This window comes from Cryptomeria japonica, chromosome 2, assembly GCF_030272615.1.
Source record: "Cryptomeria japonica chromosome 2, Sugi_1.0, whole genome shotgun sequence".
NCBI lineage: Eukaryota > Viridiplantae > Streptophyta > Pinopsida > Cupressales > Cupressaceae > Cryptomeria > Cryptomeria japonica.
The window spans coordinates 495,463,801-495,490,896 of NC_081406.1; the positions used below are offsets into that span (position 1 = coordinate 495,463,801).

The 27,096-nt window shown below is 36.7% G+C and overlaps 1 protein-coding gene across 7 annotated transcripts; it reads right to left on the minus strand.

Moving 5' to 3' along the window:
- Positions 1-203: 203 nt before the first annotated feature.
- LOC131030606 (putative casein kinase II subunit beta-4) lies at positions 204-13,423 on the minus strand. 7 transcript variants are annotated; one of them, XM_057961484.2, is made up of 6 exons: positions 13,165-13,423; positions 10,234-10,532; positions 6,517-6,741; positions 1,220-1,329; positions 932-1,121; positions 204-780 (listed from the first exon to the last, which is right to left on the minus strand). In XM_057961484.2, the coding sequence occupies exons 2-6, from the start codon at positions 10,487-10,489 to the stop codon at positions 554-556; spliced, it is 1,008 nt and encodes a 335-aa protein (XP_057817467.1). In that variant the 5' UTR covers positions 10,490-10,532; positions 13,165-13,423; the 3' UTR covers positions 204-553. The 7 variants fall into 7 exon arrangements, with proteins under 7 accessions (XP_057817467.1, XP_057817463.1, XP_057817466.1 ...); XM_057961480.2 differs by having other exon boundaries at positions 204-792; XM_057961483.2 differs by having other exon boundaries at positions 204-792; positions 6,517-6,738; positions 13,165-13,422.
- Positions 13,424-27,096: the final 13,673 nt, after the last annotated feature.

Sequence of the window (27,096 nt, forward strand, 5' to 3'; positions counted from 1 at the left end):
GGTCCACTTACACATTGTGCATATTTCACCCCACAGACCTGATTGTTCTTAGCCTACCCCAATTCTTGATACATCCCCAAAAATTGGGGCAGTAGACATCCACCATTAGAAAAAAAAAATGTCAAAACAATAGGTCATTCATAAAAGTTATATATTGTACAATAAAGTAGAATTCGAAACTAAGTTGTGATATACGCACATCGTTGACATGAATCTTATTCTCCAATTCTCAAAAAAGTTTGAAAACAATTTCTCAGAAACTGATCCTTTTGAAAAACCAAGGTTGTTTCAACAATATAGGAAGTAAAATTCAAACAGACAAAACTCAAAATTCAAATACTCTATAATTTCACCATTCTGTACATGGGAATAATGGAGGTGACACACAATAAACTTATATCGTAAGAAATCAAATGAAAATAATGTGTAGTACAGGCCCATGGCTAAGAGCTATTGGTCACAACCAGCTACATTTTACACCTTTATGCCTCGCTCATCTTCACTCTTGTAGATTTTAAACCCGGATGCATTTTGAATATTGCACTGTAATGGCTCATCTTGCACTTTTGTGGATTTTAAACCCAAATATCTTTGGAACATAACTCTGCACCGGCTTTGACGGCTTTACATGTCCATATGTCATCAAAAAGAGATGTGGAAATGTTGTTCCAAAATATGCCCCATCAGTATCTGTCTTAGTTGAGGAAATTAGGAGGGCATATAATACCATTAGTGATACATATCTGTATCTCAAAGTACTCACTTCTCTCAAAAGGAAAACTGTCAAAATAGCTACGCATTACAGATTAATAGCATTTCAATTAGACTACAAAATGAAAATATTATATATGAAATGAAAACCCTAACATCTAGAAATGAACCCTGTTTACTCATGCTATTAAAATATGATTTTATTAACACGTTCACTTACGCAAACAATCTTTATTAAGGATACTGCCTTGATATTTGGACCTTGGATAGTAAACATCTTCACATTTTGGACAGTAAATTTTCACTGTGCTTGTCCGTGGAATATCTGACTGCCCCACTGGGAGACAAGGCTGACCTGAACAGTAAACTCTTGGGCACCTTCCAAAATCAGTATTCTTGTACTTCTCCAGCTGCACATGAAATATGAAGTGCCAAAAAAGGATCATATGCAATTGCCAGAAGCATCTAAATCCTATTTAGGTTCAACAAATTTCTGATCACATCTTACCATAGCATTCATCCCCTTGCTTGTTAAAATATAACGGACATGGATCAAACCATAAAGCATCTCAGCAGCAGACTCCACCAGCTCATTCTGTTCCTCAGTTAATATATCATCTATAAACATAATATATAAAGGATTTCAGTCAATTTTTATTTTGACACTAAAATTAAACAAATAAAAACAAGAGTGCTGCATATCATTCATATAACTGATTTCATGTACGTTAACAAAGCAATGGAAACATCACCAAAAAAACAAGCACAATGGATTCATGGTATTGAGATTTACAATCATGAAGAAACATTTCATATGCTTCCCTGCTCATACAATGTTAATGATTATTTGGAATGATATCACCTTAATTGGGCTGATCAACAAATTGAGCCAAGAGCTCCAAACAGAAAGTGAGCACCCTAGATTCATTTTCTGTACTAAAATAGTCTCTCTAATAGGTTTTCAAATTGGTTACTTTCTCTGTAACCTGGCGGCATGTCCACTCTATTTTTGATCTTTTGTCACCCACCAGAAACAATTCAGGGACAAAGACGGGCAGGAAACATCCCCCGGCCATCCCCTTATCCCATGAAAAATCAGAAACATCCCCAGTACATAGGTAAAATGCCATGAAATGGCAGGAAATGCAAAAGGACCGTGAGAGGACAGCCAGGGTACACCTAGATGTCCCCCAACTGTTCAGGCCAACCTTTAAAAATGCAATTTTTTTCAAGAACACAAAAAATAAAGGGAAAAAAGGGTAGGGAACTCACAAGGGCGCTACCACACCCCTTTACAACAACAACCCTAAACCTAAGCCAAAGACACTAACACCCAAAAACAAAATACACTCTGATTTTGTCATTTTGAATTTTGTGTGACGACAAAGAAAGCGAACAGTATGCAGAAACCATGAGCATCGAAGCTTCATCATTTAAGGTAAGATTAATCTATTGTTCGTTTGCACAAATCCTTTTCATCTTTTTTTCTTTTTCAAAAGTTTTTGCTTTATGTAGGCACTTGCAGCTGTATTTTCAAAAAAAAAAAAACATGAGCATCAATGAAGATATGGTATTTAAGTTAAAGCTATTGGGGGTTCATAAAACCCATTTAAATGCCATTCTGAACACCTAAAAAATTATACAAAGGGTCAATTCAATCATGAAAATTCCCTTATGCAGTTTGCGACAGCTTAGAAAAAGTCAAGACAAAAAAAACGGAGGGGCAATTTAGTTTTGTAATGTTATTCATGCCACAAAAATTATAGGGGCAGCTACACAGGTTTTTAGTCATCTTCCACATATTGGAGGAAAAGGGTTAAAAAGTATTAAAAAATAGCCCTAGCTGAGAAGACCAAGGTGACTAAGTTGTAGATGGAGAGTGCAGAAAAAAATAAACAATTTAGAATAGCGTTGCCTACCTAAAACCAAGGATGTTGAGACTCAATGGAGAGAATTTAAAAAAATGGGCTGATAATGTTGCAAGGAAGTTCAATATACAATCACACGAGTCTTCAATTGGCAAATATTTATTTACAAATGCCATCACATTTCATGTGACACATTCGTCCTATTTCAAACAAGTTTTCAAAAAAGCAATTTGTATTGGTCCCTCATTTGCACCCCTGGAAAATATAAATTAAGCACCAACCAGCTTAATAGAGAGTATTCTAAGATAAATTTGGTGATGGATGACATGACACACTTAAATAAAGACTAGCTATTCCATTACCAATACCATTGATGGTTGAACAAATATAGGTAAATGGCCACTTGTCAATATCATAATCACATATACAATTGGCTCTTATTCTCTCAAGACTATTGATTATTCAGGAATGCGTTATGATGCAAGCTTCCAATTTCAAATTTATACAGAATCCATCAAGAAAGTTGGGGCCTCAAATGGTGTATAAGTGGTCATTGATTCAATATGTGTGTGCAATTTAGTTGGCGCAAGGGTGGAGGGTGTCTTACAAGCACAGTTTTTGAACCCAATGTTTTATTTTTGCATATTCATTGAAAATACATAGGGAAAATAGATTAGGTGAAAAACATAGTGACAAAAATAAGATATACAAATGTTCATTTGTAACCACCACACCTTGTGCTCTTCAAGACTATCTCAAGAAAGGAATTCATCAAATCCATAGAAACTAGATATGTGAACTACTTTATTTTGTTACAAGAAATACTTGAGGTGCAAGAGCCACTATGATTAATTTGGTTAATGTAGAGTGAAGTAGATGGGCAGAGGTAAAGACAACTAAAGTAAGAAGTGTTAAGCAAAATATCCCTGATAACAATAAGTTGTTTGTAGTGAGATATGAAACCTTTAATTTAATAATGATTGCAACTTGTAAATTATTTTCATTTTTTGTAACAGTATCGTTTGAGCCATTCTTTTTGAAATTTATGATGGCAAATTAATTTGCTCCTTCATCTTGCCTGTTGTGCAAGTCGTTAGATATGTAGAGAGACTCTTCCTAATATTGGAGACATATATAAGACATTTAATAGTATGCTTGGACAATTGAAGCAAGCAATTCATATTAGGAATCAAAATTTGGGATAACATGAGGAGCATACAAAGCCCACTGTGTGGTGAAGGTGCAACACTACTGCTCCATATGGCAGCTTGTACTCTAAATCCCATATGGCAAGTAACAAGGCTTGGTAGTGTGCCTCTTGATGGTTATAACAAACTGAAAGAAGAGCTCATGAAGGCCGTTCAAAAGATGTATAGAGATAAGAAGCCTACTTTACTTCATATGTGGTGCCATCACTTTGAGAATCTTTGAGGAAACATCTTGCAAACCAAAGGTAAGATTGGATAGTGATCTATTAACTCAAACCAGCCCTATTCAATCATGAAAATGGCATGATAAGGATTCCTCAAAATTGAGGGCACTAGCCACTCACCTCCTTTCACGAGCTGTTAGTTCCCTGTTGCAAAGAAGAATTGATCCTCCATAGCTTCATTCAACCTGTCAATAAGAATAGGCTTACCTCTCAACAAGTGGAGAAGTTAGTGGAGGTGCATAGTGCCTTAAGACTTAAGGATTGACAACCTCCTAAATACTGATAAACTCCAACTGAACGATAGGATGTTAAACCCAAAGATACGACACAAATTGATGAGGAGAAACCATTAAGGGGATTGGTTGAGGTTTTGTTGGATGAGGCTCCCCCATATTGCACTGATTCAAATTCAAATTTTAATTTAGCCTTGAGCAAAATGAGGCAGAAGCAAAACAACAGCAGATCTAGTTGTCTACATTGTCATTTTGTAATTGCTGCCTTTCAGGCTTTCCATTTGTTGTATGTTCACATTGATCATGAAAATTCAAATGATGAGAATATGAGTGCTTTTTAATTCAACTATATAGGTTTCAATGCATCAACATTTAGGCCACACAAACTTTACACAATTGAATCCAAAAGCACACCTATACTCAATCTTCACATACTGTTCAAAAAAATCCATTTCAACAGCTCAAATGATTAGACATGACATGTTAATTTGTGTGTCAACTCAGCTCTATGTTTCATAATATGGCTTTACAATGAATATTTGAAACTAATGTCTTCGATCACTATAAGTCACATTGTCACAGACAGCAATGGTGTACCAACTTACATTTAACATTCTACTAAGCTTTAAAAAAGTAACAATCACAACATGTATTTAGCACTCCAACAAATCATAAGAGGTCTAGGGGTTGTCAATAAAGACTTATCCGATGGTTAGGACTACAATACAACCAAACGGGTAAACAAATCAACTTTACCTAAACAGAAATAATGCTTGGTCAAAGCCAATAAACATTTGTTACAGGCATTTTATTGATTAGAAGCATCTGATTCAAAAATAGAAGGCAAATTCCTATTCAAAGCTATTAAGAACGACAATTACTCCTGTTTAAAGTAATTCCAAGCAGAAGAACGATGAACTGTGCACTTCAAAATCATCATGTACCAAGACAAAATGGGATATTTGATTTTACAAAAGAGATATGTCCTATAAAACTACAGTAATGATTTGGGTTTGGTTTCAGGTTCGGGAATGGAGATTCAAGTATGCTGAAATGGCAAAAAATTAGGATGGAGTATGTTTTGAGTACATTCAGTACATAAAATATATAAAAATCATAAATATATACATATGTTAGCCTAGAAACAAGAATTAACTTCAGATAACCACATAGCATACATAGTATATAAATGTACCTCTATATTGAAAATTGTAGCCATTTTGTGTGTAACTCACAAAGAGCTCGTCTCATGATGCTCTCAGGTGGGAATGTCCAGGATAAAATTTAAAATACCCTAAAAGCGTAGAAACTAAAACTCGCAATATAGATGCATTGGACCACTTGGAAGGCACTAAATAACAAAGCATGTGTTGTTTTTTATCAACGTGAAGCCAATAATTATTTCTTTTTACAAAGAAATCCAGTAGTTAAGACTTACCATAAAAAGACAAGTGACAAAATTTTAAATCCCCCAACAGTTGTACAAATTCCTAAAACTTTAAAAAAGATAAAAGTAAAAGAGCAGCATATGAACTTAAAAAAGCAGCAGCAAGGATAAAAAAAGAAACACCAAAAGAATATGATTGTTTTTACGCACATTCTACTCATTGGCCATCATTGGACAGAGAAGTAAGTGCAAGAAGGAGAAGCCAGGAATGATGACCTTCCTACCACATTCTTCACAACTACCTGGATGTTAACAGACCATTTGTACAAGTTCCGCACTATTAACAGAGAAATGGCATTTAAAGCAGCGAGGTGCAGAGACATTTTATTTATTCTTCCCGTAAAATGTGATGACAAAAAGATAAATCAGGGTGCAACAAAAGAGTAAAAAAAATTAAAAAGGCTGCAGTTCACAAATGGTTCACTCTCAGTGCAAAATTTGTATACTGAATAAGCCCATTTATGTTCATGAATGGGCCCAAGCATGCACCCTGTCCGGACCCACAACCAACAGGACCATGAAAACAGATCAGGAGTGAACTGGAGGCAGACCTGGTGATATTTCTGAACAAATCAGTAAAATAAATTTAAAGGTACAGACGTAGGAACGTGTGAATTAGAAATTCCCTATTACAAGGTCCTATTTTATATAGCCCCAAGAAAACATAACCAGAAGCATAGAAATATTTAGTATAATTCAAAAAAATTGAGAACTACAATCTTTATTGGATTCCTAAACCTAACATATAAAATCATGTAGAAGTGCTGAAAATAATTAATAACCCTTGCAGTAGTTGATAGACAAGAAAAAGTGCAAAGAACTCACCATTGGATGATTCCACATCCAGAATCAAGTCAAGAGCATAATCATAATATGGAACTTGGCTGCTGAGTCCACAGAGGTTGAAATCATCCTGAATGTACTCATCATCAACTTCACAGAAAAACTCATTGCCTCTCAAATTGCAGAACCATGATATCCATGATGTATCATCCGCATCAGAACCACTCACATCTGATTCTTCACTGTCTGTATCAGAATCCTCCACTGCTACAATAACCAAAAAGCAGAATGACAGGAGTAGTAAGAAAACATGAAGTGATGAAATGATGAACACCCAAAACCAAATGAATCCATGAAAAGCCAAAACACAGGCAGAGCAGAAACATTGAACGTGAATTCAAAATAAAAACAGAAAATGCCATATGCATATGAACATATTTTACAAATGCTTCACAGAACTTCCAATATACTTGCAAGGCATTAGCTTCTTAATTCAAGAGTTCCCCATATATCAACTTTGCAATTACACTATAAAACGCCTATTTGTTTCAGGTCCTGGCCTAACAGATGGGGCATGGCACATGAGACACCTTTGTTTTAAAAAAAACCTCACTTTACAAATAAGTGTTCTAATTTTCTCTCTTCTCAGGTTTCAACCATGAGATACAGCACAGAAACAAACCTAACCTTCCAAAACTGTCTATACAACATCCCTTTCAACCATGTGGTAAATCCCAAAAACATCTATATAAGGGCAGTGTTATATATATTAAGAAGAGGCTTAACTAACTACATGCTTAAAATGGCTGCATGAAAAAAAAAATTACTTTAGAAGACAGAATCCATTCTCGAAGACAGAAAGCAACTAAATTTAGGAGGAGAATTTTCAGCATCTCCCAGAAAATAGGGCTAAATGTTTAGAGCACTTGCTTAAGTGTTTTAATGTAAAAATGCATTGTCTGCTCCAAAATTTCATTCTATACATAAATTTACTGGTAAAATTAGATGGCTTTAAAAATCAATACCAGAGCAGAACTATTGAGATTTTGAGTCAAATTTCCTGAAAAAGCTCATAAATTTAGTCAACAGTGTGTGCTTACAAAATTTATGAAGCCCTCTTCACAGGGATACTAGATCATCAGCATATTATGTATGTCAAATGGTAGTCATTTTCATGAGAAAGAGACTTGTTTAATCTTTTCATGTGATGTTTCACCATTTTTTCTACTTTCTATATGTTCTAGTTTTATAAACCCTCAAGAAACAATCCACAGAAGCAAAACCCAGAAGCATAAAGAAACTATGCCACAAAAATAAGGAATAAGAAATAGGCTCAAAATGCAAACAAAAAACAATGCTTAAGACTTGGGTCCCAAACCCCCAATTATCACACTTATCATCCAAGTCACAGAATACGGCGATTTTCATGAATGAGGTTCGAATTTAATCGAATTTCAAACTTTTATAAAAAAACCATTCAGATTCGGCCATTAAAAAAATCTGCTAAAAAGTGGGCAGACGGCCTCTGTAAACACACAACTCACTCCCATGGCTGCCATCGCTGTCACCTGCTGTAGTCGCCGTCGCTGCCGTTGCCATTGCTCCCGTGTTCAGGTAGGCGCTCAAGCTCTCAAATTTTATGTTCTTTTGACATCGCTCCCGTGTTGTAAACAATATCGAGCAATAGTAATGTATTCGATGTTGTAAATTTTATTAGTTATTAGTTAATTACGAGCAATAGTAATTAGGTATTCGATATTGTCTGATGTAGTTTTATTTTTTATTGTAATAAATTAATAATTAGGTAAAAGGTATATCGTATACATTCAAAAATATACAGTAATAAGTTATTATGTATATTTTTTAATGCATTCGATATACATTATTAGTTATATTTTTTAATGCATTAGTTATATTATTAGTTATACTAGTTACATTAGTTATAATTTATTAGAAGTATTACATATATTTAAAAATAAAAATAAATTATATAAGGCGAATTTAATCCGATTTTTTTTTCAATTTTTTCTCGTCGAATTTCATCAGAATTTCATGACTGTTGAGTTCGAATCCGAATTCGAACCTTGTGACTTAGCTTATCATATCAAACAGCTGTAATGGCCTAGGTCTAAGTCCTAGTTGAATGTTGATAGAAGAAAGAACCCTCTGATATGACACTTCTACTAAGGTTCTGACCTAACAGTAAGGTAAGTGGGCCACTTTGGTAAGGATCCTGCGGACACAGTTACTGTGACAATTTTTGGCTGCAAGTGGTCCCATGGAGGAGGCTCCTATGGCTACAACCATTTTTAACTGCAAGTGGCCCCATGTAACATGTCCAAAATATAGAACAGCCAATGATAGCATATATACCTAAAATTCTGAGACACAGTTTCTCCGGATGAGGAATTTCAATAATGCAAGGATTAAATATTTGAAATGCTGCTTGAGATATTTCAAAAAACTTTCTTCCAAAAAGCAGCAATATGAATTTCAAAACTTCTCACAATTTTCTTTCAGACTAATCAATGGCAGTGTGTTATCCAGGATTCCAGAGTATAAATATGTTGTAGCATAAAACAAGGCAATTTAATTCTCGATGTAACTCCACACTGGACAGTTGTTGGGTAAGGCACTTACTTTTAAGCTAATGAAGGCTAATGCTAAGGTTTTGAGCTTGTTTGGTATAAAACTATGCTGCCAAATCGGAATCATGGGTATGGTACATCAGTACGGCTAATTGTTTTAAGGGGTTGAGGAAGTTTAGGATATATACATGTATATATATATATATATATGCATATACACATTTATATATTCAATATTTATATTAATAATGTTGTATAAATATATTCAATATTTATGTTAATAATGTATAAATATACAAGCTTTTTATTTATAATTTTATTACATAAATATTAACATACAGTTTAATAAAAAATATACTAAATTATTAAATTATATTTATTATTTATTATATATTAAATATATACTAAATTAGAATATTAAAAATAAAACTAAACTATAAAAATTTAGATAAATCTATAAAGTTTACCAAATAAATTTGAATACTAAAAACAAATTTTGGGGCACAGTAGATATGCTGTATTCTGCATTAAGATCTAGCCCCAATACCTGTCCTTCGCAAGTTGTAGGGTTTTCCCGCAAGCCTTCTGGAGCACAGATATTGTGGTCATTTATGGAGAAGGGTTTCGTGTATTGCAAAAGTAAAAATGCATTCAAAAACTCATCGATACTTAACTGGATTTGTGATCAAATCGGCACCTGTAAAATCCCAAACCCTACCCGAATCTAGGTGATTCCAATTGGTACCCGATTCAGGTGTGACTTGTATCCAGAAACAGGATTATATTGGAACAATTCAGTAACCTAGGTATAAAACATTCTATTGTAGGATATGATCATGGAAGGCAGAGCAAAAAAACTTGCATGCAGAAACTTTACAAGAAAGAGACTCCTGAATTGTATCAGCAGCCACCAATGAGTATAGCTCAAATACCCCCTCCACAGAATCTTTAATTTAGCACCACAATGAACAGTGTTCACTTCCAGCGGGATTGCTTTCCAGAGATAAAGAGATGTGTATAATGTAAAACAATGTTTAAAAAAAAAAGGAAAATACATTTTTTTAAGTTTGATAGTGCACTGTAATTCTGACTTAATAAAAGAACTAAAGAGTGGTGATATACCGACTAATTAAAATTTAAAAAACTTAAGTTGTGAATATGAGCAGTTTACCTTCATCTGTGTAATTTATCTTGTCAAGTGCAGCACTACGGGAATCCCTCCGACCTGATGAAGTGGAGGGAACAGACAAGCGACCATTGGTTCCTTTGGAGGTCGATGGTGAGGACTTGTCCAGGCTATGCAGATGCTTATCCAGTGCATCATTGATCCTCTTCCGATCTGAAGGAGGATCCACCCGGACAACACCTTCTGACTTTAATGCCCCCGTTCTGCCTTCAACCCCTCCTGCACCCCGCTCTTTGTACATGTCCTCTGCCCTCGTTGCCCAATCTTATTATTCTCCTTATTCACTGTTCACGCCAAAGGAAACAAGATAGATTTAAGGCAGAGTTGTAAAGATTAGATCAAGCAAAAGATTATTTCAACTATATTCATTTAATATAATGAAGAAACTACAGTGTAGCTGTTCAAACTTTAAACCATTATATTCCTGCCTCAAAATTGTATATTCTCAATGAATCCCAAGTTATTTACAGTATAAGGTGAGGTTACCATTGTCTTCTGAGAGCGTGAGTGAGTCCTTTCTATTTAAACAAAGGAGCATAATTTTACTATCATACCCAGACGTCAATGTCAGGTGAGAAACTGCAATAGCTCAGATGAGGCTTATTTGCTGATTGAGGGTCCAAATGTCATTTATGCAGTCAAGGATTGAGATGTCACTAAAAAATTTCAAAAAAATGAAGTAAAGCATTACAATGGAAAGAGAAAATCCTCTGGAAAGAAATATAAGGTGTCCAATACCCTGGGCATTTTACAACAAGATACGATTTTTCATTGAATACCATAGCAAATACAAGGCATATAAATACCCAATGTAGGGCACCTATTACCCAAGGCATTTGCCCAAAAGGAACTAAATATAGCCCCGAAAATGTTAATATTATATAAAACTCTATATAAAAAAATATTTGATAAATTATAATTAAAGGACAGAATTCAGAGAAAAAAAATTTAAAATTCTTTGACTTCCACAAATATGGGATATCAAGTACCTGAGACTTTCTAGCCCATGGTCAATGACTCTAGAAAGGCTTAGACCAAATTTATCATTGATTTCTGAAAACGAAGTTCAAGGATTTCATACCCTATGAGTTTGGCTGTAACAAATTTGCAAATAAAATGGAAAATTCAAGAACAATGAAAAAGGAAAGAGTTAAAGAAGTAGTTTTTCAATGTATTCCAACGAATACTCGGCGCTTTTAGAGAACTATGACAGAGCCATGTAAATGTAAAAACAAACAAAAATTCATTTGGAAAAGCATGCCCTATAATACAATTAGAGGGGTGAGATAAAAGAACAATCTCTCAGACTTCTGCAAGAAGAAGGCACCCCAAAGAACAATGAGAGGAAAGAGAGTTAGAAGAAATGTTTTTGCCTAGAAATCCAGAAGTAGAAATTGGATTGTATAAATTTTATAGCAAATAAAACTCCATATCAAAGTATATACAAAGACTAGACGAAATAAAACCAATTAATAAAAAGGTTTCTTATTGAATTCCAGAATTAGTACAAAGAATTCTATACAGAGTGAATTTGACCCTGGAGGATTAGCTTTTCACAGTTTAAATAAATTGGCAGAAATTAATAAAACGAAAAAAAATATCAAGAAGAATATTAAAGAAATATGGTTAAAGATGTGATATGAAAGAATAATGAAAACAGACGGTTAAAGAAGTGAAATTGTTAAGTTCCTGAAAAAAATCATAGCAAATCTAATATATCAAAAGTTTCACCCTTAAAACTATTATAAACTATAAAGATGTAATAGAACTTCATACAAAGATAATGAAAGAAGACAAGTTGAAGAATACACTCTTTTTAGAAATTCAAAAAAAGTTACACAGATATCTACCTAAATCGGTTTGTCGGGAATATTAAGATGAAGAACCAGTTAAATGGAATGAACATGAATAGCAAATCATGGGATATTCCATAGTGGGAATCCATAGTAAATCCCCGGAAGACATGGTAAATGCTAATATGTACAAATGTTAAGTGCTTAATGTAAGTAAGTAAACTACCACATTCAATTATGTTTACGGTGCAAGCCAACAAACAATGCATGGTGTTAGTCCTGTGTGAATTTAATGAAATGGATGCCCCTCAATCATAACATCTAGAATATAGAACTCCCCGTAAGGAAATTTTACCAAGAACAAAAAAGGAAAGTACGACAAACCCTGCATAAATTAAACAAATGAATACCCCTCTTGGCCAAAAGGTCCACTGTACAGAACAAATAACAAAAAAGAAATAGAGAACTAAGGCAAGTCTCGCGTGATTTTGACAGGAAAAATAACCCTCGGTAGTAGTATCGAAAACCAAAGAATTCACTGTAAGAAAAATTTACAGGAAAGTAAAAGAAAGCTAAGATAGAGAGACATAGAAAAGCTGAATCAAAAAATACTTTTATACTAAAACATATTCAATAAACGATAGAAGGGGAGAGAGAAATGAAGATATTTCGTAGAATTTCGAAGCTTCAAAGAAAGTAGACCACTTCTGATACACAGCGTATTTCGCCGGGTCAAATGTAAGATCAAATAAAACTTGACATGCAAAAATTGCAGTAACGAACGAAAGCGGAGCATTAAGCAATTGAATTTTCTCCGAATTCTGAAAAGGGTACAGAAAGACTGATACCCGTTGCGTTTCGCCCTTGCTGGCTCATCAGGAGTACGGCTATGACAGAAATTAATAATAATCACACAGTCAATCTACACGCCTCTACAGACCACAACTCCATTACTGCAAAAGAAGTCCTGAGCAAAAGCCTAGGGCTTCTAGGGTTTCAATCCAGACGAAACCCTAGCTGTAGGGTTACTAGCTGGAGCAAAAGGAAAGAAAACCCGTGCCTTCGAACCAAGCCTTAAAAAGAAATATTATATAAAAAGATAAAGAAAAAGGCAAAGGCTTACCTGGTTTTTGCTGTGAAAAAAGGGGAGATCCGATCCGATCTGCTTCCTGGCTGCTTCTCCATGCATTTTTGTTAAAAATTTTCCCTTTCTTTTTTGGTTTCTCTGAGCCCTCGATCTCACCGCTAATAAACGGTAATGTAATGAACGGGTCGAGTTGCACCAGCACTTGCTCAGCCCGGTGCCAACGGTGACCGGCAATGGCCCGTGGTCGAATGTGATTCTTGAGCTAAATAGAAATTGTTTTTCTAATATTTGCTTGGGGCGGGAAATTATATGAGATTTTATATAATTTCTGAGGGTTGTGAGACCTTTGAAGTGCGGAATGTTTTTGTGGGCCCTGCCCAACTCCTCGGTACGATATTTTGTCATAGGGATGTTGATGTCTTCCAAATCCTCGATGACCCCTCCCTTTGGTTTTTTTTTTTTAATTATTTGGGGGTCAATTAATTGGAGGCTTTGAGAGAATAGAACAATTAATTATCAATGTGGAAGTATGAGTGAATGTTAGGTTTTTTTGTTTTTGTTTTTTGGTCATGGGAGGTTCGTGACAATAGTATATTTTTTACATGTGAGTAAAGTTTGAACAGTTTTAAATGAGTTCATTACAAAAACAAGTTTTAAGGTTGTTATATCATGAGTAATAATGTTAGATTGAGTCTTAGGTAGTTTTGGTGAAACGGATATTTCAGTTTTTCTTTCTTAGTCGAAGAGGTGTCAATTAGATTTGTGCTTCTCAAAATTGGATTACAATAACGATCTGAGCTTGACATAAAACCCTCCATTAAAAAATTAAAAAGAAAAACCTAACATGAGTTTTTTCCTCAATGATGAAAATAATTTGTGTTGCACTTTTTGCATTTATTTTAAGTTCACTCTGATCAAGTTGTTCTTGATATAGAAGTGGTTAAAGTTAAATCCCTCGGCCGAACTTTTAAATCGTACACAAAATGGGATATGGCGATGGAAAATATTTGGTCACTGCCAATGTGCAGCGACTATAAATTCTCTGATTCGAAATCTCGTAGGAAAAATATTAAGTGGAATCCTTGGTGCAAGGGCGCAAGCCTCAATTTCATAATTTATTGATCGAAAACTTAATGTTTTTGATAGCAAGGTGTTGGTGAGGATCAAAGAATCCTTTGTTTATGTTTTGTTTTGTAATAAGGTCCTAATTGTCCATTTTGTAAGGCCTAGTGGCCTAGGGTGCATTATAAACCCTATGGTCAACTATGGTCAAAGGGACTTGGGATGAGTAGATTTAGGGAGTCAAGGTTGTTTTGGTCTATTTATATCCATTTCAATGTGTTTAGGTCCCTAGGTTGATGATAAAATTAGTTTGAATGGCAAAATGTCAAAATTGTCAAAAATTGTCAAAAACTGACAAAGTTGTCAATTTGTAAAGCAACTTTTTAAAAAGTTGTTGTAATTGGTTGCCCAATGTTTATAACCATCTAAAATCAGTTTGAACATGTTGGGAAAACTATAAAATGCCTCAAAAAACTTGTGTGAGGGTTGTTGTGGTCGAAATTTGCAAAACTTGATATTTGAAATCAATAAAAAAACTATATTTTCCAGAAAATTTGTTGTTCTTTTGGTTGGTACGGAATTTCACGACCTTCAAACTGAAAAATTCTTTCATGGGGAGTTAGAGGGGTGAAATACCTTTCTTTTGAATCCAACCAGAGGTCTGGAGGTGGAGTATTGAGGGAGAAAAGTTGTAACAGATCCAAACAGCCTGAAAAAGTGCCCTTTCCTAGGGCCTCAACTTCAATTTCCCATTTCTTCCAAATCCACCATGGGAAAATTCTAAAACTTGGTGAAATGGAGGATTTGGGAGTGTATTTTAATATCCAAAAGGTTTCAGATCAAAAGGATGCAGTTTGGGTGAGATTTTATTAAATTTGGCCAGGCATCTCTATGTGACTGGTTGTGGGAATTGAATAGAATTCATGAACAGTCCCCATAATTTTAGTTTTAATGCAAACCAGAAGCTATAAATTGGTATTTGGTGATTATTTGGGTATCCCAAGGTGTTCCAATTGCTGCCCTTGATAAATTGCAGGTTTTGAGGGTAGTTCCTTTGTTAAGTGCTTAAATTAGCCCTTCTAGCCATAGATGAGGGTTCATTAGTAATGGTACTTGCAAGAGGTTCCAGAACTTGTCCTTTGGTAGAAAGTGCTGCCCCAGGTTGGTGTTCAATAAAATAAAGCAATATTGGCCTGTCCTTTAGAGTTTTTGGGTGGGAAGACAAAAAGTGAGTTTTGAAGGCTAATAGGTCTAAGGAGCCAATTTGCACTTTGTGACTTTTGGGACTTGAACAACCAAATCAGAGGGTTGTTGGGAATCATTTGAGTTTGTAGGAACCTATTGAACCTGGGTTGAGCCTTGGTAGGCCTATCAAACCATTTGGAGGGGTTGTGAGCAATTTGAGCCATTTTGAGCATTTTTGCCTGTCGGGTTTGAAACCAAATATTTATAACTTTGCACAATGTCCCATTGTGGGGTTATGGGGATGGAAATAGGTGAGATGGGATGTTGAATTTATGCTCTTAAAGGTGTGAAGCTTGGTTGGAGTGAATCCTTAAAAAGGAGAGTTTGTTGCTTGGTTGAGCAAGTGAGTAACTTGGAACATTTTCAAGTTGTTTGAACCATACCTCTACATCAATTGGTATCAGAGCAAGTGTGATCTTTAGGAGAAGGATTGTTTCATTTTAGCCATGTCAGGGGAAGAAGAAGAGGGTGAGTTGTCCTCAAGGATGACTAATGCACAGATAGTGAAGTTTTTGAAGGATCAAAACTTGGTTCACAAGATTGATTCATTGCAGAAGGAGGTTGATAGACTTAATGGGGAACTTCGTAAGAAAAGTGGTGGAAACTCTGATGTTGTTGAAGAGGGAAGTGATGAGGAACCCCTTGAGCAGGATGAGGAAGAAGAAGTGTCTGTTGATCAGAGACTACTTGTGAAGACCCTGAAGGCCATGGAGAGAAGGACCATGGATGTTAGGTTGGACCTACCTTCCTATGATGGGAACTTGAACCCAGATGCTGTTGTGGAATGGATTTATGCCCTCACAAGTTTCTTTGAATGTGAAGACATACCTGAAAGTCAAAGGGTTAAGATTGCTAAGTCCAAGTTGAAGGGATCAGCCCTTACATGGTGGAATTTCACTCAAGATGATAGGGTGAAGGAGAAGAAGAATCCAGTGACCACTTGGAAGAAGATGGTTGCATTGATCAGGGATGCATATGTTCCTGAAGATTATGAAGTCCAACTTCATAAGAAGAGAATGAGTTTGAGGCAAAAGGAGATGAGTGTCTCAAATTATACTCAAGTTCCATAAATTGGTGATGAAGTCCAATGTAGTGGAGCCTGAATGTGTGAAACTTGCAAGATACTTGCAAGGGTTGAGAGTTACCATTCAAGATGAACTCAGTCCAAGCAGCCCTCCCACAGTCCAAAAATGCTTTCAACTTGCTTTGAAGGTTGAGGAGAAACTCAAGAGGAAGAGTGTTCAGAGTGGTAGAGGGAGAGGACGAAAAGACTTTGGAAATAGGGGCAGAAATATGTCTCAAGGAAGAGGACAAGGTTCCAAAGACCTTGGTGAATCAAGTCAAGGAAAAGAACAAGGGGAAGGTAGTTCTAGAGGATCTTTTTAAGGAAAGAGAGGAAAATTTAGAGGAAGAGGTGGAGGAAGAGGCCTAGAAGGCATAAAATGCTATAGGTGTCATCAAATGGGGCATGTTGCATCCAAATGTCCAGATAAGGCAAACAAACAAGGTGAAAGGAGAGCAAATTTAGTGAGAGATGAGGACACACATAGTGTTCACTCTCATGGATCCTTTGTGTAGCCTGAACAAGGAGAGATCATGATGATGAGGAGGGCATTGATCAAAGCACCTAGTCCACCAGAGCCACCCCAAAGGAAGGCACTTTTCAGAACTACTTGTAGGAGTGGTGACTATGTAGTGTGGTGATTGATTCAAGTTCTACTGATAATTTGTTGTCCATTGAGGCAGTAGAGAAACTGAAATTGAAGAGGATTAAACATCCAAGACCCTACAAGGTATCATGGCTCACAAAGGGGCAGTAAACCATCATTGAAGAACAAGCATGGGTGGAGTTTTCTATTGGCAAGCACAAGGACAAGTTACTTTGTGACATTGTACCCATGGATGCATGCCATTTGCTGCTTGGAAGGCCATGGCAATATGACATGAAGTCAAGGCATGATGGTGAGAAGAACACATACACCATCCGGTATAAAGGTGAGAAGGTAACTTTACTACCCCTACCTGATAATGGTGAAGAATCAAAAGACTCTAAAATCATGTTTGTAGGTGAGAAAGAGTTTTTAGAATGCTTGAAAGAGGAGGATACTCCTTGTTATGCTTTGGTTGTGTTGCCAAAACAGGAAGAAAAGAAGGTGCACAAAAAGAAGGAAGAATTTAGGAGGGTAGGACAAAAGGAGGTGGTTGATTTGCTTGAGACCTACAAAGACATTGTAACCAAGGAGTTACGTGATTCCTTACCTCCTATTAGAGAGATTAGCCATAACATTGATTTGATTCCGGGGGCTACACTTCCCAATAAGGCTACCTATAAGTTAACACCCCAACAGAATGAGGAAATGGCAAGACAAATCCAGGAACTCTTAGATAAGGGTTTGATTTCTAAAAGTACGAGTTCCATGTGCTATTCTAGTCGTGCTAGCACCTAAGAAAGAAGGTACATGGAGGTTATGTACAGACTCAAGGGCCATTAACAGTATTACTATCAAGTATAGGTTCCCTATGCCTAGGATTGAAGACTTGTTGGATCATCTAGGGGGTGCAAGGTGGTATTCAAAGGTGGATTTGAAGAGTGGGTGCCATCAAATCAGAACAAGGGCTAGAGATGAATGGAAGACAACCTTTAAGACTAATGAAGGCCTTTATGAGTGGAGAGTGATGCCATTTGGCTTGTCCAATGCACATAGTACATTCATGAGACTCGTGAATGAAGTTCTAAAACCTTTCCTTGGTAAATTTGTTATTGTTTACTTGGATGATATTATTATTTTCAGTAAGAATAGAGATGAACATATGCAGCATTTGAATTTGGTCCTTAAGAGATTGCAGGAAGAAAAGCTCCTAATCGATGTGGACGAGTGTCTTTTTATGCAAGAAGAATTGGTGTATCTTGGTTTCATAGTTTCAGGTGGGAGCATCGAGATGGATCCTGAGAAGGTGGAGAGCATCTTGAATTGGCCTTCTCCAAGGTCAATGACTGAAGTTAGAAGCTTCCATGGCTTGGCTTCCTTTTATAGGAAGTTTATAAGAGGTTTTAGCCAAGTTTGTGCACCTATCCTAGAAACAATTAAAAGGGGGCAGAAGTGCAAGTTTGTATGGACCAAGGAGGCTGAGGAGGCTTTTCAAAGTCTCAAACAAAAGGTGGCAAAGCAACTTGTATTTGCTTTTCCAGATTTCCAAAAGGTTTTTACAATTGAGTGTGATGCATCTAATGTTGCTATAGGGGTTGTTTTGAGCCAAAAGGGTAGGCCCATTGCATTTTTTAGTGAGAAACTCAATGAGGCAAAGAGGAAGTATTCCTCATATGATTTGGAAATGTATGCCTTAGTTCAAGCCTTGAAAAAGTGGAGGCATTATCTCCTTCCAAAAGAATTTGTTATTTTTACTGACAATCAGGCACTTAACTTCTTGAATAGCCAGGAGAAGTTGAGTCACAAGCATATGAAATGGGTAGAATCTATCCAAGCATATACCTTTACAATCAAACAAAAAAAGGAAGTTGCAAACAAGGTGGCGGATGCCTTGAGTAGAAGATCCTTGACAGTGCAAGAGGTGGAGTTGCAAAGTGTGGGGATTGACTCCTTGAAAGGTATGTATGAAGGCGATGAAGACTTTCATGAAATTTATAAAGTTTGTTCTGATTTTTCTGAAGCATATCATGTTGAATATGTTGATTACTTGATCCAAGATGGTTTATTGTTCAAAGGACATCAAGTATGCATTCCTAGGTGTTCAATGAGGGAGAATATTGTGAAAGAAAAACATTGTGGAAGCATGAGTGGACATTTTGGGTTGTATAAAACCCTTGAGCAGGTAAGAAAACATTATTTTTGGCCCAAGATGCAAAGTGATGTGAGGAAATTTGTTGAAACATGCACTATTTGTCAGAAAGCCAAAGGCACTTCCACCAATGCAGGTTTGTATCAACCATTACCCATACCTACAAGGCCTTGGGAAAGTTGTAGTATGTATTTTGTAATTTGGCTGCCTAGGACTCAAAAAGGCTTTGATAGCATCTCTGTTGTTGTAGATAGGTTCAACAAGATGGCACATTTCTTGCCATGTAAGAGTACAAGTGATGCAACCTATGTAGCAAATTTGTTTTTCAAAGAGATTGTAAGGATACATGGACTTCCTCTAACAATTGTGTCTGATAGGGATGTGAAATTCATTGGCCATTTTTGGAGAACCTTATGGAAGAGGTTGGGAACAAAAGTTCAGCCTACCATCCACAAACAGATGGGCAAACCAAAGTTGTGAATAGTTCCTTGGGAAACCTATTGAGATGCTTGACAAAACAATATGGAGAGAAGTGGGATGTTGTACTTCCACAAGCTGAATTTGCATTCAATGATTATGTGAATAGGAGTACAGGAAGGAGTCCATTTCCAATTGTGTATGGGCAGAATCCAAGAGGCATCTTGGAGTCGAGAAACCTTCCACATGATGGGCAAACAAGTGCTCATGGTGAACAATTTGCTGATAGCATGAAGGAAGTGCATGATCAAGTAAGGCTAGCCCTCCAAAAGAGTTCACAAAGGTACAAAGAACTTGCTGATAAGAAGAGGAGGGATGTACAATTTCAGATTGGTGATATGGTGTGGGTGTACCTGAGGAAAGAAAGATTACCAAAGGGGAAGCATACAAAGTTACTCATGAAGAAAGTGGGTCCTTGCAAGGTTTTGAAGAAACATGGGTTGAATGCCTATGAGATATCTCTTCCCTCTAACCTTGGTATTTCTCCTATCTTTAATGTATGTGATCTAACACCCTATAAAGGGCATGTTGTTGTAGGTATAGACTTTCATGTTGAGGAGATTCAAGAGGACATTGCTGATATACCTCCTCATGCACCAAAGAAACCTGAAAAGATCATTGATGAAAGGGTCATTAAGAAGACCAGAAATAAAGAATACAAAAAATATCTTGTGAAATGGGTAGGACAACCTGTTGAAGAGGCAGTATGGATGGATGAGGCAGAAATTCTGAAGCATGGCACTTCATTGGACCAACTTATCTCATGTGGAAATGAGATCAGCCCACCCCGGGAGTATGGTGCAAGGGCACAATCCTCAATTTCATATTTTATTGATTGAAAACTTAATGTTTTTTATAGTGAGGTGTTGGTGAGGATCAAAGAATCCTTTTTTTATGTTTTGTTTTGTAATAAGGTCCTAATTGTCCATTTTGTAAGGCCTAGTGGCCTAGGGTGCATTATAAACCCTATGGTCAACTATGGTCAAAGGGACTTAGGATGAGTATATTTAGGGAGTCAAGGTTGTTTTGGTCTATTTATATCCATTTAAATGTGTTTAGGTCCCTAGGTTGATGATAAAATTAGTTTGAATGGCAAAATGCCAAAATTGTCAAAAATTGTCAAAAATTGACAAAGTTGTCAATGTGTAAAGCAACTTTTTAAAAAGTTGTTGTAATTGGTTACCCAATGTTTATAACCATCTAAAATCAGTTTGAACATGTTGGGAAAACTATAAAATGCCTCAACAAACTCGTTGGAGGGTTTTTGTGGTCGAAATTTGCAAAACTTGATATTTGAAATCAATAAAAAAAAACTGTATTTTCCAAAAAAATTGTTGTTCTTTTGGTTGGTGCGGAATTTCACGACCTTCAAACTGAAAAATTCTTTCATGTGGAGTTAGAGGGGTGAAATACATTTATTTTGAATGCAACTAGAGGTTTGGAGGTGGAGTATTGAGGGAGAAAAGTTGTAATAGATCCAAACAGCTCGAAAAAGTGCCCTTTCCTAGGGCTTCAACTTCAATTTCCCATTTCTTCCAAATCCACCATGGGAAAATTCTAAAACTTGGTGAAATGGAGGATTTGGGAGTTTATTTTAATATACAAAAGGTTTTAGATCGAAAGGATGCAGTTTGGGTGAGATTTTATTAAATTTGGTCAGGCATCTCTAAGTGACTGGTTGTGGGAATTGAATAGAATTCATGAACAGTCCCCATAACTTTAGTTTTAATGCAAACCAGAAGCTATAACTTGGTATTTGGTGATTATTTGGGTACCCCAAGGTGTTCCAATTTCTTCCCTTGATAAATTGCAGGTTTTGAGGGTAGTTCCTTTGTTAAGTGCTTAAATTGGCCCTTTTAGCCATAGATGAGGGTTCATTAGTAATGGTACTTGCAAGAGGTTCCAGAACTTGTCCTTTGGTAGAAAGTGCTGCCCCAGGTTGGTGTTCAATAAAATAAAACAATATTGGCCTATCCTTTGGATTTTTTGGGTGGGAAGCCAAAAAGTGAGTTTTGAAGGCTAATAGGTCTAAGGAGCCAATTTGCACTTTGTGACTTTTGGGACTTGAACAACCAAACCAGAGGGTTGTTGGGAATCATTTGAGTTTGTAGGAACCTATTGAACCTGGGTTGAGCCTTGGTAGGCCTATCAAACCATTTGGAGGGGTTGTGAGCAATTTGAGCCATTTTGAGCATTTTTGCCTGTGGGGTTTGAAACCAAATATTGATAACTTTGCACAATGTCCCATTGTGGGGTTATGGGGATGGAAATAGGTGAGATGGGATGTTGAATTTATGCTCTTAAAGGTGTGAGGCTTGGTTAGAGTGAATCCTTAAAAAGGAGGGTTTGTTGCTTGGTTGAGCAAGTGAGTAACTTGGAACATTTTCAAGTTGTTTGAACCATACCTCTACATCAATCCTCCTCCTCCTGAGTTTTTGAAGATGAATTTCGACGGGGCTTGCAAAGGGAATCCGAGTTTGTCTGGATTTGGTGCAATCATCCGAGATGAGCTTGGCAAAATGTTGGGGGCAAAATTTGGTCCAATGGGAGTATCGACTAACAACATTGCCGAAGTAACTGCTCTTGAGGCAGGCCTTGAATGGTGTGTAGAGAAGGGGGTTCACAAGGTATTGATTGAAGGTGATTCATAGGTTATTCTCAATGATATTGCTAATCAACAATTCACAAACTGGAACTAAATGGTTGGATCTCGAGGATTCAACATCTAATCGATCACATCTCTAATTGCTCTTTTACTCATTCATACCGAGAAGGTAATTCGGCTGTGGACTGCTTGGCCAACATGGGAATTAGCATTTCATGTCCCAAACAGTTGTCTAGGACAGATGAGATTCCAGACGCTTTGGTGCAGATTTTGAATCGGGAGAAATTATCAATCCCTAGGACAGGAATCAGATAGACTTAAGTACCTGGCCTTGCGTGTTCGGGATAAAAGCTGAGTTTGAGGGTCTTTCATGTGGTTAGAAATGACAAGTACACATTACGACGATCACCTTTCCTTGCTTAGATTGCAGAAGAAGATTTGACTAGATTTGTTTGGGCAGAAATCTCGATTTCGTCTCCCGATAGGCTATTTTAGGAAGAATGGAGGATAGCAGGGTTGTATCTGAACTAGTATATTGCAAAGACTGGTCTGGTTTTGCCGAAGTTTCTTCTTATTTGAATCATGGTGCATCATTTTGGGTTGAGCTGCATGTGTCGAGAGGAGACTTTGGAAGTGTAGTGCGATCGACTATTTGACATTAATGTCGATGGACAAGCAACAATCATGGTGATTATCACATAAGCGCTCAATGGAGATAGACATTGGTGTGACGGGTTCATCTACGAGACCATCCTTTGCCTGTTAGTGGATACTCTTCCATCCAAGGAGGCATGTATAGAGAAAATGGATGGGTTTGTCAGGAAAGTTGATGCCAATGTTGTTGGCAATGCAGTCATGGAACTGGAGGAGGAATGGGCAAGCATTTTGGGGCCATTTTTTAACCCTGTGTGCTTCCTTTCAGATGTGGGAGTTTCAAACACAGACGATGAGGCACAGGTTGCTACGAGGGATTTGAGGAAGAAGCAGGAAAACTTTATGGGCAACACTTGGGATGTATTCTGAGCAAGGGTCTCCTCAGGAGAATTGGGACCATTCCGTAGGATGATGCAAGAGGAGATGGGATAGTTGTCTGATAACAACATCGAAAAGGTGGCTACGTTGGGTGACCAAATTGCTACAATTCAGAGGCTTGTGTAGTGGCATAGGTAGTGCGGGTTGGTTTTTATTTTTGGTTTTGTTTTTGTATTTATAGTTTGGGCCATATCCTGCTATAGGCCAGTGCATATGTAATTAAGCTTTTATCGGTATAGGGCGCTATCCCCATTATAGATAGCACTTACCTAAAAAAAAAAAAGTTGTTCTTGATATAGTGACTAGTCTATAAGTAATATGTTTTCATATAAGTGTTAATAAATTACTTTAGCCTAACTTGATTTCATTTGCACACATCCTTAGGGACTAATTGTGATCTTAGTTTTATGCATTCATTTACTTGGGTCAAATATGTAGGTGTGGAACTAATATTCTTCTTCTTCTTCTTCTTCTTCTTCTTCTTCTTCTTCTTCTTCTTGTTTTTTTTTAGAAGTTTTGAACTTAGTACCATCTAGGTGCTTACAACATTGATCTAAATTCAATAAGCAATTCAGTTAACAATATAAGGTATGCAAAAACCTATAAGTATCGTAAGAAAATGCATAGTTGCAGAACTCAAAATATGAGTTGTAGGCATCAAAAGTCACCATTAGATTATCCAAAATGAGATTTTAAACATCCACTTGGAATCTCAAAAGTCTCCAAATTCCAACAAATCTAAAATGAAGAGTTTTGAAGATAAAAATAATAAACAAATAACAAATTTTCAAAAAACTATGAAATTAGATACCCCAACTTGGCAAGGTCATAACTTCCTACTTAGTGGTTAGATTTTGAAACCGCTTACACCGTTAGAAAGGTCTTGAAGAGAACTAATTTTAGTCCCTTGACATAATTCTTTCAACTATTAAGTTAAACCGACAAAAGTTTCAAACCAAAATTCTGCTCTGAAGACCTCCAAAAATGCAATTTACTAGAACCTAGAAAATACTTTAAAAGTTGTGTCACCTTTGAACTGCTCCTAGACATCATCAAACTATTATGGATCATTCCTCCCCCCTTGAGAGGCAATGGACCCCATTGCACTAGCCTACTACAATAGGTGAGGAAAACGTTGGGCAATTTGTTCCCTAGTAAACCACTTGCCTTGATAAAAATGTTGGCCTACTCGGATGACATGATACAAAGTAATTTTTGTGCCTCAAAGAGTCTTCACATGAACATCAACAATCTGGTCACTTACCAAGGGAGTGGTGGTTTCAAAATTCAATCTTCAGTATGAATTTTTATCAACAACCTCTGAAGTACCCAACAAAGATGGGAAATATGGACAAAGCAACTCAACATTAAAAATAGGATGAATCCCCAAAAATGGTGGAACATTTAGTTCAAAAGCATTTTTATTAACCTATTTGAAAATAGTGTATGGCCCATACCATAGAGGATGAAGTTTCCTATGTCGCCCTTGAAGTCTTTCCTTCTGTAGATGAAGCCAAACTTTATCACCCAGTTGAAAGTGGTGTGGTGTGCAATGTTGATCATGGTGCTCCGTGTATTTCTGATTGGCCTGTTGCACTATCTCATGAACTTGTGTTTTGAAAATGTCCAATTTTCTCAACAAACTTAGAAGCTACGTCCATCTCATTTTCCGCATATGATGATGGCTCATTTTTAGTGACTAGAAGTGAAACATCTAAAGGAGATAAAGGTTGATATCCCAAACAACCTTCAAACGTATTATGTATAGTAATACCATGTATTGCACGATTGTAGCTGTGTACATATTGAAGACTCTCATCCCAAGTGCAAGGGTGATGAGAATGATACATACGAAGAATGTGAACAATCATGTGATTAACTACCTTAGTCTACCCATTCATTTGGGGATGGCATGTTGTAGATTTTGTGAGATTGGTATCCATCCTTGTCCAAAGTGTTGGCCAAAATTTTCCAGTAAATTTATTATCCCTGTCAAAAATGATGCTTTGTGGTAGCCCAAAGTGAACCCAAACGTAAGTAAAAAATAGCTTGGCGGTGTCTTCTGTAAAGATCCCTTTCTTGTGGGCTACTATAATGGTCATCTTTAAAAACCTATCCATCACAACATAAACACAGTCATGACCACACTTTATAGTGGGTAAACCAGACATAAAGTCCACAGAGGTAGATTGCCAAGGTCTATCTGGAGTAGGCAGTGACATATATAATCCCCTTTTTCGATTTGCAAGTTTTGCAATGGCACATGCTACACATGACTGAATATTATAAATGACATCATGTTGCATGTTGAGCCCTTAAAAAAAACCTCTGAAGCATAGCAAGAGTTTTGATAATGCCAAAATGTCCTATAACATGACTATAATGTGCCTCCCATATCATCTTGGACCTCTCTTTTGCAGCAGCCAAAATTTCATAGATTGTTTCCATGTATTAAGTTTAAATTTGTGAGTAGGGTTCACTTTTGTAGGTGCAAATACCATTTGTGCATGTGTAGATTTAATCTAGACAATAAAGAGGGGTAAAAATTTATTCAAAACAGAAAGAGAAATACATCAAATAAAGCAACCCACCTAGCTAAGAGAAGACTACAAAGGACTTATCCTGGTCAACAAGTTGATCCAACATTTGAGACAATTCTGGAGAAAGTTGACCCGTATCCTCAATAGACCAACCCTCCATAAATATCGAAGCCCATTTAGCAAGGCAATCAACCACCCCATTCTATTTCCTGGGAATATAACTGAAAGTGACAGATTCAAAATAATTACAAAACAAAAGAATATGTCAAATAACCAACTATAACTACCAATTAACGCCATCAAATTTCTGCTTATTAAACAAAGCCACCACAACCTGGGAGTCATATTCCACAACAATATGCTACTAGTGAAGAGAACAACAACGCACCACCGCAAACAAAATAGCAAGAGCCTCCATATAGTTATTTATGTGAAAACCCTTGTGGATAGAAAACAAAAACTGGATTTGCGTAGAGCTAGCATGCCCCACGCCACTAATACCAACATGCCCAAGATTACCCCTTAAAGGCCCATCAGTATTAATTTTTAAAACACCAAGAGGAGGAGGGATCCAATTAACCACTCTAGAAATCCTCCACACAGGATGACAACATCTATTCCTCATAAGTTGTCAAGCCAACAACACTCCTGAACCAGAAAGAGAGAAATTAAAGCAGTTACAAATATCAACTCCCAGGAGCCACTCCCTCAGCGAGGTCACACTTTAACGAAATAGTCTCCCGAATAGAATGCAGAATTTTCCACCACACATGTTGAACAACTAACTTGGCATCTTGGAAAATCTGTTGATTCCTCTCCAACCAGATGTGTCAAATAATAAAAGTGGGTCCTAAGGACCAGGGAACCTGAAGAAAAGGAGTATGAACAGGAGCTTGACCCCAACAATCCCAAAACTCAACTAGAGAAGAAACATGCCAACAGGTACGGTTCTAAGATTCCCACCAGGAGTGCCAAATCCTTCTAGAGAATGAGCACTGGAAGAAGAAAAGGTGGGAAACAGTCTCATCACTATTACAGCAAAGAACACACATAAAAGGCCCACAAAAGCCTCATTTACATAAGTTATCCCAAGTGAGACAACAGTTCTGAATTGTAGAAGTTGATGATCAACCACGAGAGCCAAGAATCATCTAGAAGAAAAATACCTATCACACAAAGGAGATCAAGCAAAGATTGTATGCTCTATAA